At 37.7% G+C, this 14,619-nt stretch overlaps 1 protein-coding gene across 4 annotated transcripts in view; it reads left to right on the forward strand.

The window, feature by feature from the left end:
• Positions 1-14,619, forward strand: part of LOC121313663 (alpha-catulin-like) — an 89,618-nt gene that overhangs the window by 19,596 nt on the left and 55,403 nt on the right. For all 4 annotated transcript variants that reach the window (XM_041246432.1, XM_041246433.1, XM_041246434.1 and 1 more), the window contains exon 2: positions 10,485-10,674. In XM_041246432.1, the coding sequence (XP_041102366.1) occupies positions 10,485-10,674 (190 nt within the window). The remainder of the gene's footprint in view (positions 1-10,484; positions 10,675-14,619) is intronic.

Genomic DNA, 14,619 nt, shown 5'->3' on the forward strand with positions numbered 1-14,619 from the left:
ACCAATTGCCCTGGTGCATTTGAGTCATTAATAGGTCTACAGGTATAAGGAAGAAAGACAAAAGCAGCACTGCTTATTGCATGCAGCACAGGTACTTTTTACAAGTACATTCATTATATCTGTCAAGTATTTGTGCAATATCAGAACCCTTTCTACCTCCAAAAGCCAAAGACTCTTTTATATGAAAATATAAATGGTGATTGCTATTGAGTTCTGCACCCAAGTAAACTGCACTAACCCTCTGTGTTAAAATGGAGATTAAAGCTTCACTCAAAGAAAAGAAGATTCAAAGTTTTAATCTCCCTATGATTTAAGCATCTGCTTTGCCCATTCATCTTTGATTTAACCCCGTTTTTAAAGCCAAATTGTTTAGAAAGGCCATCTGTCGGCAGTGTAGTGTCCACGTCTGTGTATGTAGTTCAGAAGTTTAAGGGTGTAATCACACTTGGTTTGTTTAGGCTGATTTCTTTCGAACTGAGTGCGGTTCGGTTAGTTTTGGAATCACATGTGAATGCTCCAAAAGAACTTTCAGAGTTGCTTTTAATCGAACCAGACTGAGTCTTCCTGAGGTGGTGTTAGTCTGTTTGTGGGGGGAAAAGGATTGACTTTGGTTCATTTGTTTCAGTGGAATGTGAAAGCACAGTCAGTTCAGAAAAAAATGTTAAAGTGAACCTGCAAAAAGAACGGTGTCCTTTTGAAGTGGACCAAGTTGTTTTGCACTAAGTTGCAGATGCGAAAACAAAAGGAACGTTCATTTCCAAGTGACCTTAGTTTAGAAACCTAAACCCCCTTCATATCAAAGCCACAGAAGAGCGTTACCTTTCTCCTGCCTCTTTCTCAGCTTGCACAAACAAAGGTGGGGAGCAGACTGACTGCAAGCGTGGCTTTATTCATGGCTACCATGTTTCTGCAAATTGTATAGCCTTTTTTTTTATTCTTAAATCCCCATAGAGGTGTTATTACACAAACCCAAATACCAATATTAAACGGAGCATTGGGCACTGTGATGTACGTTTGGTATACTTTATAGGCTTAATCTTTTAAGCCACAAGAATTAACTTTTTTACATGTATTTTACATTAATACATTACAATTTAAACACTGACAAGGACTTAAGTTCTGTAAGAGCTTCTTTTTCCCCCAAACAACCCGCATCTTTCCTGTCTCCTGCTTAGAAAGAATGACCTGCTTCATGTGATAACACTACCCCACTGTGCATGCCATTCACAAGTCATGTTTTGAAGCATGCCTCATAGCATGAATTTGAGCAAGTCTAGAAGAGGTCTTTTAGCTCAGGTTAAAAAGTCATTGTTATGGCTTTTGGAGTTTTATAACAACTCCTTATCTTGGCTGATGTTTTTGTATTTGAAAATTAGAGCTTCTGTATTCCATGACCTCACTGAAAATGAGATGCAGATCTCTGTGTTCTTTGTTGGTGTAGTGATAAAGAAATTAAAATTGAATCACCAGAGAGCTGTTTATGCCCTGCGGTGATTTTTTGAAACCAAATAAATCTTTATGTGAAATCTCCTGCTATTTTTATTCTCTCACATCATTAAGCTCCTGCTAAGTACATTCAAATAAATTAATAAAAACATAATATTTTATTAACCCACATGTTCAACTAGTGCATTGGTGTGACCACTCCTGTTAGAATTTATTAGAATACCTCAGCTGTGTCTTGTTTTTTTTTTTTTTCTTTTGATAAAACAAAAGGATTATCAGACAGACTTTCCTTGAAATTTTAGTTCCTTAAGCAATTATGGCCCCAACAAAAGGCGTTCTACTACTATTGTGTTTTGCCTTTTGATGTTAAATTCTTCCAAGTTAAACTGCCAATCACAGCATATTGGAAGGGCATTCTACTGTATTACACTGCCCTTTAAAGCTGTGCGGGGGAGGGGGCAGTGAGGCACCACTGGCGGCATAGTGTACTCGAAACGGCCTTTTTTGTTGCTTTGCAAAGCACTATGGCATCATAAGGCAGAAAAGGGGTATATCAGCCAACTGAAAAATGTACGGAATAATAATCCTTCAGCTGACGCTTCCTTAACATACTGCCAAGGCAACAAAAAATAAGTCATCAAAAAGATGTAATTTGCTTTTGGTTAACAAACGGATTTGTGTTTTAATGAGGCAATCTAAACATTCTGAAAACAGCTTATTAATGACTCAACTAAAACATTCATGACAGAATGAACAAGTACAGAAATATTCTGTTAATAGGATCCGGTTTCCAACAAAAACGTATGGTATGGGTTGCTAAGCCACATTCTTGATGTTGGAATCATTTAAGATTTTTTATCACAGTCTCAAGTAACTGGGCAAGCACTGATGGGCTGAATGGCTGCCTGCCTACCTCCACATTTGTTGTTGATGTTCATTAAAAAGGCAGACACATTTCCTGGCTACAGCTACCTGTTTTTTCTTTAAATCGGTTCAGTAACTCTCAAGACATGTCTACTTAGTTTTCTGCCTTGTAGTTGAGGTTTATGTTTATGTTAAGACTTTTCTGCTCAAACATCCAGTTAATTTTTCAGGCAGCTGTCTTCGCCTCTGCGCCCCACACCAGTGGATCTGACAAGCACCTGCTGCAGAAAGTCAGGAAACCCGACACTGGATAAACACAGCATGCACCTTCAGAGAGCCAGCCAGCATGGGCCTGTTACAGGAGTCTTTGTGGATATCACTGTACATTATCATCACAAACCTCTTTCCCTGCTGTTGTTTCTTTCACACATGTATGTCCATTAGGGTTAAAATTAGGGATTCAACGGTTATGATTTTCCCCAACCGAAACCGACATTTTCATAAAATTCCCAAATCAATCGATACCCACCCCAACTATAAAACCGAACTGAAACTGACATTTTTGTACAATTAAAAAGCATTGGTTGCCTCGGCACGAAGCAGGCGGCTTGCGGGAGAGCTTATTGCACACTGTGCTGCTCGTATAATATTAACATCCCTTCATTTGATTATAGTAACATAAATTAAAAGTTGTCAAGACTTACCTGGTTGATTCTTGACAGCCCTGAGGAGGGATAACCGGGCGATCATAATGAATTCCTTACAACATGCATTAAATACAAAATGTCTTCTAAACTGTCTGTTTTTAAATTGAATTGATGCTGTATACAATAAGAGACACTGTACACGGAACAAAGTGTTAACACTGTAGAAATCACCAAAAATGAAGATCAGTTATATATGTTTAGACAAAAGTTTTGGCAAAATGTCTTTGTTCAAGTCCATTTGCAGATTCCTGCAGTGATCTGTAGACCATAGTGGGGTACTGCTGGGAGCACAAGCAGCTTTAGGCTTCTGCAGGTCATTTGCAAGCAATGAAGAACTGAAGTGGCAACTTTAGTGATCTACAAGTCAGCCCATAATCACAGACTCCGGATACTGAAGCAAATGCATGTTTGTTTTTTTTGTTTGTTTTTTGTTTTTGTTTAGTACATTTTTAGGTCTTAGTAAACTGGTTTCCAATTTCACAAAATCTTACTATACATGATGAGATTTGATCAAATATAAAAAAGAAAAAAAAACCTTTGCTTCGTAACCCAGGTTTGGGATTTCAGAGAAAACAACAGTTTCTATGGGTAGAGTCAGCAGATTTTTATCAAAGCTGCACATCAGCACAGTAGGACCCAGACTAACCCTGGATCTACAGCACCTTCCGGCTTCATCTGTGTGTCTGGCTCTCTAGTGGCTGTAATAATAGATTACATGGACGATCTCTACAATTTATTATTGTCCAAGAATGTAGGAGATGAAAAAGAAAACAGGAGTGAGGATTTAAAAATATTCCATTAAAATTCAATGGTTCTTTGATTGTTATGAGTATGAGAAATACAAAATTTATTCTAGAATGTGTGCATTTATTTGATAGGTACTATTGGGTGGGTTACAGTAATCCAACTGTTATTCTGTATTAGAAAACAAGTCAGTACCATCAGCTGTATCTGTATTGAAAGCTCAGTTCATATCTATTGGACAGCAAGTACTAAAAACAAAGACACAATTGGTCCAAATGTATTTTATTATCCACCAAAACTAGCTACTCAATACACTACGAAAGCAACCAGTCCTGTACCCGACACTGCCGACTCAGCAAGTTATTAGTTTTAATTGTTATCTAATTAATTATGTATGTGATCCTTTATGAATATTTTCAAGACTATTTTCCTAAAACCCTTCTTAGTGGAAGGGTACCTGACGAATCATTACAGTTCAAGGTAAATCTAGGTTTATAAAATGTTGGGGTTTTTTGGGGTTTTTTTTAAATAAAATTTAAAAAATCATTTTCTAATAGCGATCATGCCCTCTTGATAAAGGCTGTTAACATTTTAGATTGTATTGCTTTTAAAATTATATAATCTCAGTTGAGTTTTAACTTGTGGAATGGGGGAAAAGTTAAACACGCGTAGGGTACATGGTGAATATTTTACGCAAATTAATTTTATATTTACTTCCAAACAACACCAACTGTGCTTTAGGTTTTGTGACTGATGAGACAGTTATATGTTTTAGAGGTTTCCACAGTACAGTGTGTAAGTGCAGCATTGACGTGTACACTCTGTAGTGTGTTAAAGTAGCTGAAAGCTTTAAGTATCCACAAACTGTACTGCACCAATCTGAACTGGCTCAGTGGTTAGCAGCATTAAGTAGTGGTGGTCGTGAACTGGAAATTCTCACCCAGGATGATCGAGATGTACAATTTCCTCACACAGCGGTGACTGACTGCTGGCGGTTCACCTCTTTAAATTTTTTTTTTAATTAATTTTTTTTATATATATAATTTAGTAGTAAGCAGTTATTTTTGTTATTTTCTTCCCAATATAGTTATTATTTTTTAACTCAGCTCATCGCTACCACCCGTGCACTGACTCGAGAGGGGCAAAGACGAACACTTGCTGTCCTACGAAGCGTGTGCCGTTAGCAGCCCGCTTCTTTACACACTGCAGACTCACCATGGAGCCACCCAGGGCTACAGCGTCGGAAGACAATGCAGCCCCAGGCAGCTTACAAGCAAGCCAGCAGGCCCCCGGCCAGACCAAAGGGGTCGCTGGTGCACAGTGAGCCGAGGACACCCTGGCCGACCTAACTCTCCCTCCCCCGGGGCGGTGCTCGGCCAATTGTGCACCGTCCCCTGGGAGCTCCTGTCCTCGGTCGGCAAAGGAATAGCCTGGACTTGGACCGGCGACGTACAGAGTATAGGGTGCATCCTGCACTCCACGCAGAGCCTGTACTCTTACACAGTGTCTCTCTGGAACGACTGTTGCCTTGATCTTCAAGAGATCGGTTTTCTAAACCTGGCATTGCGAGTGTGGGTTATTTGTGGTGGTTTTAGTTACATGTCTTTGTGTTTATGTGTTTGTTTTAAAGGATTCAGGTGTGAGATGTGAACTGAGGTGCTCAATTATTTCTCTCCCTAATGCCCTCTGTAACTTTACATTCTATTTTTCCTTAAAGAAAACTGAACAGTCAGCTTATTTTCACTGCATCGACTGAAACAAATCCAGCCTGTACCCCTCACTCCACGCCTCCTTGCAAGCATGAAGTTCGGACTCGTGTGCACACATGTAGGAATCTGTTTAAATGCTCTGTGTTCTTTTATGCATGTTTAATGTACATGCACTGCACAATAATTTTTTTGTTTTAAAACATTTTTCTTTTTTAACTTGGAGATTTATTTTTTTTGCAAACTGAAATTCCCACAAGGTACTGCTGCTGATGGTGTGGGAGAGGAAGTAGCTTTTACTGTTACACTGAGCCCTGAGTTTACAGCTTACAATTCTATTCTGTTGGGCTCTGTGCCAATGGCGTGTCGGCCTTGTAACTTTTTGTTTATAATTTTTTTTTTTTTGTTTTATGTCAGTAGATGCAGGTGCTGTGAAGAGGTGTTGAGGCATTGAAATATACAGTGTAGACAGAATTTAAAACTAGAGAACATTCTGCCTTGGAGACAGTAGTGCCATGTTTGTGTTACATACATATGCTAAGGAACAAAGACTTTCAAAGGAATATTGCAGAATCCCTTTAAATGGGAACTAAAAATAATACAAACTAATACTGCCATGTCAATGTTTATTTAATAGTTTATTTTCATGAATATGAAAAAAATGAAATAAAATCATGCTTTTAACCAACCGAGCAGCAGAAAGACTTAAAACCTTAAAACGTGTACGGTTTTACTGCAAGATTCCAGGAATTCTTCCCTTTGTCACGCCAATGAGATTTTCTCCAGCAACAACCTGTTTCCATCTACTGTCCTTGCCAAGTACAAATCACACTGAGGGTGGTGGTGGGGGAGCGATGTTATTGGCATCAATAGAATGTTCCAATCATAGGGGCTGTGTTCACAGTCATACCCGCATGCCCGCATTAACTGGATGTTAATTCAAAGCGCTTGATGACTGACAGAAAAAGACTTAATTTTTTATTTGATTGAGGCTAGGTACAGTGCAGTAGAGGTCCGGGGTTGTGGGTGGAAGGTTTTCATTGTGTTCCTTTATATCGGTAGCTTTATGTGTTGCAAGAAAGTTGGCCTCAGTTGAGAAACTCCTGGTAATTTGAAGGGCTTTGAACTGGTGGGATGTACTTTAATTTGATTGCTGCCCTTTGCTAGGGCCGATTTAACTTTTAATAGAACGTGACTGGCAGGAATGAACAGTAATGTTTTTGCTTCGCTGTCAGACCCTGTGTGGGGGGAAAGGCTTGACCCTCCTAGCCTGTGAGTAGGCAGGGATATACTGTACAGTAGCTGGATGCCACATGTTTTGAGAGACCAGAAAAAAGTGCATTACAATAATCAATTCTAGATGAAACAAAGGCATGCATTAGTGTTGTGTGTGTGTTTTGTTTTAAAAGGATATAACATTCTTTATAAATATATACAGTAAATTATAGCTAATTAGTCCAAATTATTACCTTTCAAATGAGCCATTGGCGATTACTGTAGGACTTGTAGATCTGGAGGAATGATGTTTTGAAGTGGCGAGTGTGAGTTTAACTGCAGTGAACAGAGCTGAAATGACGACTTTCTTGTATGGGGCACCAAGTGTAAAAATAACACTAATATTTTAAGTGTTTTTCCCGGATTTAATGTAAATCATGTATTTTTTCCTAGATTTAACCATGAATGTTAACAATCACATTCTTAAGTTTTGGAATGTGTACATTTTTCTGGCATTGTAGTATGCAGAGGAGGCAGGGAAGCGGAGTCAAATTCGCCCTCGGAGTGTAAGGGCAGCTCTGCAGCACACAATGCCTAATCAAACGCTTCAGTGGGCTCATTTAGCTTCAGATTTAGCTGGCAAAATAAATATTTATTTTGTGAAAGCCCAGATTTATTTTTTCAGATTTAGTTGCTGAACGATAACGTTTTTTAGGTTTATCAGTTAGGTAAATGTTGACTCGCCAAGTGTAAATACAAATGTTTGCTAAGAAAGGGGGGCAGCATATAAATAGTTTGCGCACCACTGGCCTAATCCACAGAGTCCCATTGCTAAGCCTACTGGTGCTGGGGCTGTCCTTTCTAAGAGCAGAGCAAAGTGCAATAAACATAGTGAAAGTATAGCGTAGCCTAGGTAAGCGTTGTAAAGAATAGTAATAAACAAGGCATAGCAGGGTAAACTATGGTAAGTGCATGGTATGCATATATAGATACATGGGCGTCCACAAAATTAATTCTTGGGAGGGGAAGGTGTTTAAATGTATTCGGGCAACATGGTTTTGTATTGCATAAAAAATGTTCTAAGCCTGATTTACATTAACAACTCAGACTTAAGCTAAAATCTGATGAAAACCAATATTGTGAAATGTCTGTTAGGGTTGTCCATTGAGGGGGGGAGGAGTAAATTACAAAAAAAAACAAAAAAACACTTTGCACAGTGGAGCTTTGAGAGAGTAGCTCATACCCAAACAACAATGAACAGTGGTAACCCTAGCCTCAATATTGACTCGGATTATAAAATTCAGACTAACGAACGTCAAGAAATACAGATTAAAATGATTTAATCTAATTAGTAATAAGGTACCTTACTGGTCAGGGTTTCTTTGCTCTCCTGGTTGTTTGAATGTGTGAGCTCTTTAACGTTGCAGTGCCTTTCTTTCCCTGTAGTCTGCACACTGAACGAACAGGTTATTTCCAGCCAGAAAAAAAAAAAAAAAAATCTGCTGAAGAATCTCTGGACAGCTTGTTATCCTTTTGATCAGCTTAGTGTGCTTTTTCCTATAAAAACTTCATATCATCACCTGAATAGATGACTCCTCTATACTACTGCATACTGCTAACTGAGACTGCTAAAGTAGGGTAATAATAAGGGTAGTAATATTTATTTAAATATTTGTTCTTAACCAATTTGTTTTGCCTGAAAACAATGACTGTGCTTTGAATTTTCTTTTGTGAACTTTAGCAAAGACATACCTCATTGGATTTTGCTTAAAGGTCTTAGAAAAAAAAAATATATAATATAAATTTGGCTACAGTAAAAAGCACTTTGAGTAAGGGTCAGTCAGCACATGGATTTACTACAATGAATCAGTTTTTAGGAAATAAAAAATGTGTGCCTCACAGTTACTGTGTTTTAGAAGGAAGCAGTGTTAGCCCATTCTGTTCATCATTTTTACTACTTGACACAGGCAGCACATTTCATGTTCATCGTAGCTGAATTTCTGAGAACTGCCTGCTGTAGAGTGATGTTTTTTTTCAGTGTGTCTCCTTTTGCATATATGGGATATGATTGCTCATTGTGATCACTTCAGCTTCCTCTGTTGGCAGATCTGTGATCGAGGACGTTATTCTAAACAAAATGATGTATAAAGGGCATTTGGAAGCAAACTTTCCTTTCGCTCTGGGCGCCGGCATCTTCATGCGTGCTGTCAGAACTGCCGTAAATGATACAAAACACAATGCAAAACGTATGCCAATTAGCAAAATGGTAATGATTCCTCACAGACACACACACACACACACACACACACACACACACACACAACCTTTCCTTGGCCCTTCCTTAAATTAACATGTTGTACTTCTCAGGAGTCATTTACAGTCGTTTTGTAAATTTCAATCTAGAGGATATAAAAACCATGGTTTAAATGTATAAATGTGTCGCTTCAAAAAGCTAAAGAAACAGAACAGAACTCTCTTCTCAGAAAGACAACTAAAAACAAAAGGGATCAAAAAATCTGCTTTTCAACTAAATTTAATTATCTATCTAATGATATTAGAGGGATTATTTTAAAACTTTGGTACATTTTGAAGAGTGATCTTTCTCTTAAGGAGATTATATACGATAGTCCACCAAGGTTTGCATTTAAATGCGCAAGGAACATTAGAGAAAATTTAAAGGCTTTATTAATTGCAATACCACAGGTGTAATTTACATGCTTACATGTCCATGTGGACAGGTCTATGTGGGACAAACAAAGAGAGCATTAAAATTACGGCTTGCTGAACACAAAGCGGCAATTAGAAATAATAACTATGACTATTCTATTGCAAAACACTATAAGAAAGCTGTTCATGGCTCCTCTCCACATTCATTAAGATTTATTGGAATAGAGAAAGTGTCTTTCTCTCCGGGGTGGTAATCTAGTTGAACTTCTCCTGCGATGAGAACCTATTGGATTAGAACCATTTGGACTTAACGAAGAGTTGAACCGTTATGCATACAAGCAAAGATGATTTTAAATATGATTCTTAAAAGACTTATATAATATATATATATATATATATATATATATATATATATATATATATATATATATATATATATATATATATAATATATATTTGTATGTATGTGGCTTTTCTTACTGTATAACAAGCTTTATGTATATCCTCTTGTGATTCAATTAATAATTTGGCATTCTCTTTGTAATTGACTGATGATTCACATTGGTGTAGGTCATTGATCACCTGGAAGGTATAATTAATGTTATATAGAGGGAGAAGACCCCTCTCTTGACAAACCTGTTTGTGATCTGATGAAGACGTGTTGGTCGAAACACGTTAGTGGTTTTGCTGCAGTCTTTTAAAATATGCATTTATAGTAAAAGTTTTTTTTTAATAATAACTCTATTGAGTGTTAATTTCTGAGACGGGAGTTGCTGTCAAAAGTTCTCCTGCATTTGTTTTTACTTTGGAGGAGATTTATATATATATATATATATATTATATATATATATATATATATATATATATATATATATATATATATATATATATATATTTTAGCTCAGTTTTCCGCTCCCACGGGTTTTTCGATATGATGTACATTTCGATATGTTGTATTTCTCAAGGACACCTTTGAATATATATATATATATATATATATAAAATGTTAGTATAATTAAAAAGGCCATAAGTAAATTAAGTGTGGTATTTCATTTGCAACACCATGTTGACCTTATCAGAAATGTTTGTTATTCTTTAAATGAATGGCCTCCTTATATTTTTCCTCTGGTTCCAGATTACGACCCTGATTAACCACAAAGACAAGCCAAGGAAGTCGGAGAAGACCTTGCGAGCCATCCAGAGGGTGGGCCAGGCTGTCAGCATAGCCGTCGGGAGGTTCGTCACCGTCGGGGAGGCCATTGCAATAGAGAACCAAGAACTGAAGGAGGAAATGAGCCTCGCCTGCTATGAGGCCAGGCGAGCAGGTAAAGAGAGCAGCGCTGCCACTTCCCGCTGTGACGGTGTGATCTGAGAGCCAGGGTTTCAGTCCCAGCACAGGATCTGCCTCAGTGTGGTGCCCAGCCTGGACACATCACCATGGAAACAGGATGTTGTGTATCAGCGGGGCATGTGTATGTAGTTGTGCCCAGTTGATTAGGAAGGGTGCGATTTCTATGTCTGTTCTGTTCGATACTTCATATACACTAGACCAGGAGTGGCCAGACATGCCTCTTCCACTCCTGGTCTTTGTTCCAACCCTTGTTCTGAATTGTTTAATTGAGCCTGTTAAACCATCCAGACCCTGAAGTACAGTGCTTCTTCTCTAAGTTGGTCTTGTGGGGACAGACGATATGAGCGTTATAAATGGGGGAGGGGGTGGGGGGGTGTTGTGGCGGGACACAACAACACACATCTGACTAAAATACAAAATAAAATAACTTCCTTTCTATAATGCATATAGAGTGAAGCAAAAATGTAGCTTTCTGTGAATTAACCATGCATGAAGAACCATGTCATCAACGCTATATTTTTTACAATTTCCACATTTCCACTTGTGGATCATTTTAAGTAGCAGTTTTTAAACTGTAAATAGCCTGGCTAAACAGCGGTCAGACGTTCAGTTCAAAGTGACAGACAAGCAAACCAAGTGCAAGAAGGGGAGCGGGTCGGGAGAGGGGAAGAGGGAATGGGCTCGCCCCAGGTTCGGCTGCCGGAGCGGGGCTGAAGCGTCTCATCTCTCGGAGAAAAACGCAGCTCATCTCGTAACAAAAAAGTAAATGCATTTGGAAAGCTAACCATGTAATAGGCCTACTATTTATTTTGTTGTGCAGCTTTAATACAGTTCAGATACTGTATCAAAAGGGAGAGACAGGTTAAACTGAGAAGTTGTTTAGTTTGAACAACACCGGTACTGTGTTTACTGTAGAAATATTGCATGAATCACTAGTATAGGGAACTGGGGAACATGCTGTAGGAGTGTTATAACTGAGCCTTATAGCGAGAGAGCGCTGTAGTTAATTATCATTGTACCTGTTAAACCTGGAGTGGAATGGCCCCCCAGGACTATGATTGGACACCCCTTCACTAGAGAGAATTAAATGTTTCCAATACCTTAAACTAAACAATAATCAGTAAGGTAAGAATATATGTTCAAAACATGTTTAATGGGCTTTTAATAGCAAGTCAAATGTTATATTATGGTCTGTGTGTTCAGTGTAATTCAAATACCTTTTTGTAGTGCATTGGGAATAGGGGTTTGTGTGAAATGTTGCTTTGTGTGCCAAGCAAAGTAAACTAAACCCGACCTGCAATACTCTGAGCTGCTTTATAGGACATGGGCTGCATAGTGTGCAGGTAGTACAATGTGAATAGTGTGCAGGCGTTACTGCTTGAATAGTGTGCAGGCGTTACTGCTTGAATAGTGTGCAGGCGTTACTGCTTGAATAGTGTGCAGGCGTTACTGCTTGAATAGTGTGCAGGCGTTACTGCTTGAATAGTGTGCAGGCGTTACTGCTTGAATAGTGTGCAGGCGTTACTGCTTGAATAGTGTGCAGGCGTTACTGCTTGAATAGTGTGCAGGCGTTACTGCTTGAATACTGTGCAGGCATTACTGCTTGAATACTGTGCAGGCATTACTGCTTGAATAGTGTGCAGGTATGTGGCAAAGTGCCCGCCCCTGTGTGTATTTTGTGTTGTATGCTGTTTGTTAATGTTGGTGTATAGTCCTTGGTACACGGGATTTAAACAGGTGTGTGTAACACGAGTGTTTAAAATGTATATTTGTATTTAGGCACGAGGACGTGCAAGTAAAAAGTAATAATATGTGAGCACAGGGAATTGCACTTTATTAATTCACGTGCAGTTGTACCGCGACTCCAATTGAATAATTGATTAGCAATCGAGTCTTGGTACAGCTGCATAAAAGAAGCATGTTTTCACTCACTCGGGGTTGTGTGTTCAGTGAGTGGAGAACGGGATTGGAGATGGAGGTAATAATAATAAAAATAGTTATATCAGCTCACAGTGTTTGTTTAGTGTTAGTCCGTTTTGTTTGTCTGTTTATTTTGGCTACCAGTGCCGTGTCTTGTTTAGTCCAGCTCAGCCTTCAATATTTCCTATCTTCCCGCACAATCGGGGTGTCCTATATGAATCCTGCTCAGTGATACAAAGGGCAGAGTTATTGCTGGCCTGAGATTATTGAATGCAATCAGAAAGCTTGCAAGATGCAATTGCAGATACTCAGGGTTGTGTTGTGTAAAGCCTGACAGAGGTATACCTGGTGCTGTATGCCTCTCCTGGTGAAGTGTTCTGTTTGGGTCTGCAGTGCAAATGAAATGCGCTTATCTGATAGATTTTCATATAGAGTGGAACATGCACAGGCATTAGAATGAGCTGCCTTCACTGGCACACATTTTTAAAGCATGATCTTGGATTATTAAATCAAGAGCACAGGTATCCACAGTTGCAGACAGAAATAATAAACAGTGACACATGTTGTTAAAACCATCCTTCTAAAGTTTTAAGCATCTGTTGAGCTTTGGAATTTAAGGTGACCTCATAGGGGCACATACCCTTTAAGATGTTAAGACCCAGATTTGTTATAAAGAGTGGTCTTTACAACTCCACCTAGAAATTCATTATTCTTCAAATCGTTGCTGTTAATTTGAGTACGGGAACACATTAAGATTAGTGAGCCCTGTGGCCAATAATACAGTAGGTCATCTCTCTTTTCAGTTCCCCTTTGGACCATGTTTCAGGTCAGAAGCCAAGTCTGTATGGCAAGCCAAATGATCATTTAGAGATATCTCAAATTCATTTATAAATATCTCTAAATATTTGAAGGTATCTCTAAATCATTTCCAAATATCTCTAAATATTTGACTTATTTAAAGATATCTCTAAATCATTTTAAGATTTCTAAAATACATTTAGAGATGTCTCAAAATGATTTACAGATATATTTAAATTGAGCTTTAAATGAGATAGCTAAAATGCATTTTTATATATCTTTAAAACTTTTTAAGATAGATCTAAATGTTTTTGAGATATCTTTAAATAATTTTCAGATATCTGTAAATCATTTATAGATAACTCTAAATAACATCCCATTCATTTAAAGCTATCTCTAAATCATTTAAAGATATCTCTAAATCATATGAAGATATCTTCAAATGAACAGGAAGCCATTTCAAGATATCTCAAAAATGACTTCCTATGCAAATGCTCTGTTTTCATCTGACTTCCTGTCCATTTAAAGATATTTTCAAATAAACGGGAAGTTATATAAGATATCTTCAAATGATTTGGAGCGATCTTTTAATATGTGGATTTTGCTAGCATGGTGTGCCAAACTGTCATTTAGAGATGTTTTAAAATGATGGTTTTAAAGATATCAGTAAATCATTTGAAGATATCTTCAAATAACTTCCAGTTTATTTATAGATATCTCTAAATCATTTAGAGATATCTCAAAACAACTTCCTGTTCATTTAGAGAGATCTAAATCATTTGAAAATATCTTCAAATGAATAGGAAGCTATTTCAAGACATCTCAAAATTACTTCCTGTTTTCAGTGGACTTCCTGTCCATTTAAAGATATCTTCAAATGAACAGGAAGTTATTTGAAGAGATCTTCAAATGATTCAAAGATATATTTAAATGAACAGGAAGTTATTTAGAGATATCTAAACGATTTAGATAGATCTTTAAAACTAATTTTAAGATATCTCTAAATGACAGTTTGGTGTGCCATGCGAGCACAATCCACACGGTTTCCATCGTATTTAAAGATATCAGTAAATCAATTTGAGATATCTTTATTTCATTTTTAGATATCTCAAATTGATTTACAGATCTTTAAATTAATTTTAGATATCTTAAAAACTGCCCAAATAAATATATCTGGAATTCAATTAGAGATATCTGGAAT

The sequence above is a fragment of the Polyodon spathula genome, chromosome 3 (genome assembly GCF_017654505.1).
Source record: "Polyodon spathula isolate WHYD16114869_AA chromosome 3, ASM1765450v1, whole genome shotgun sequence".
NCBI classification, from domain to species: Eukaryota; Metazoa; Chordata; class Actinopteri; order Acipenseriformes; family Polyodontidae; genus Polyodon; species Polyodon spathula.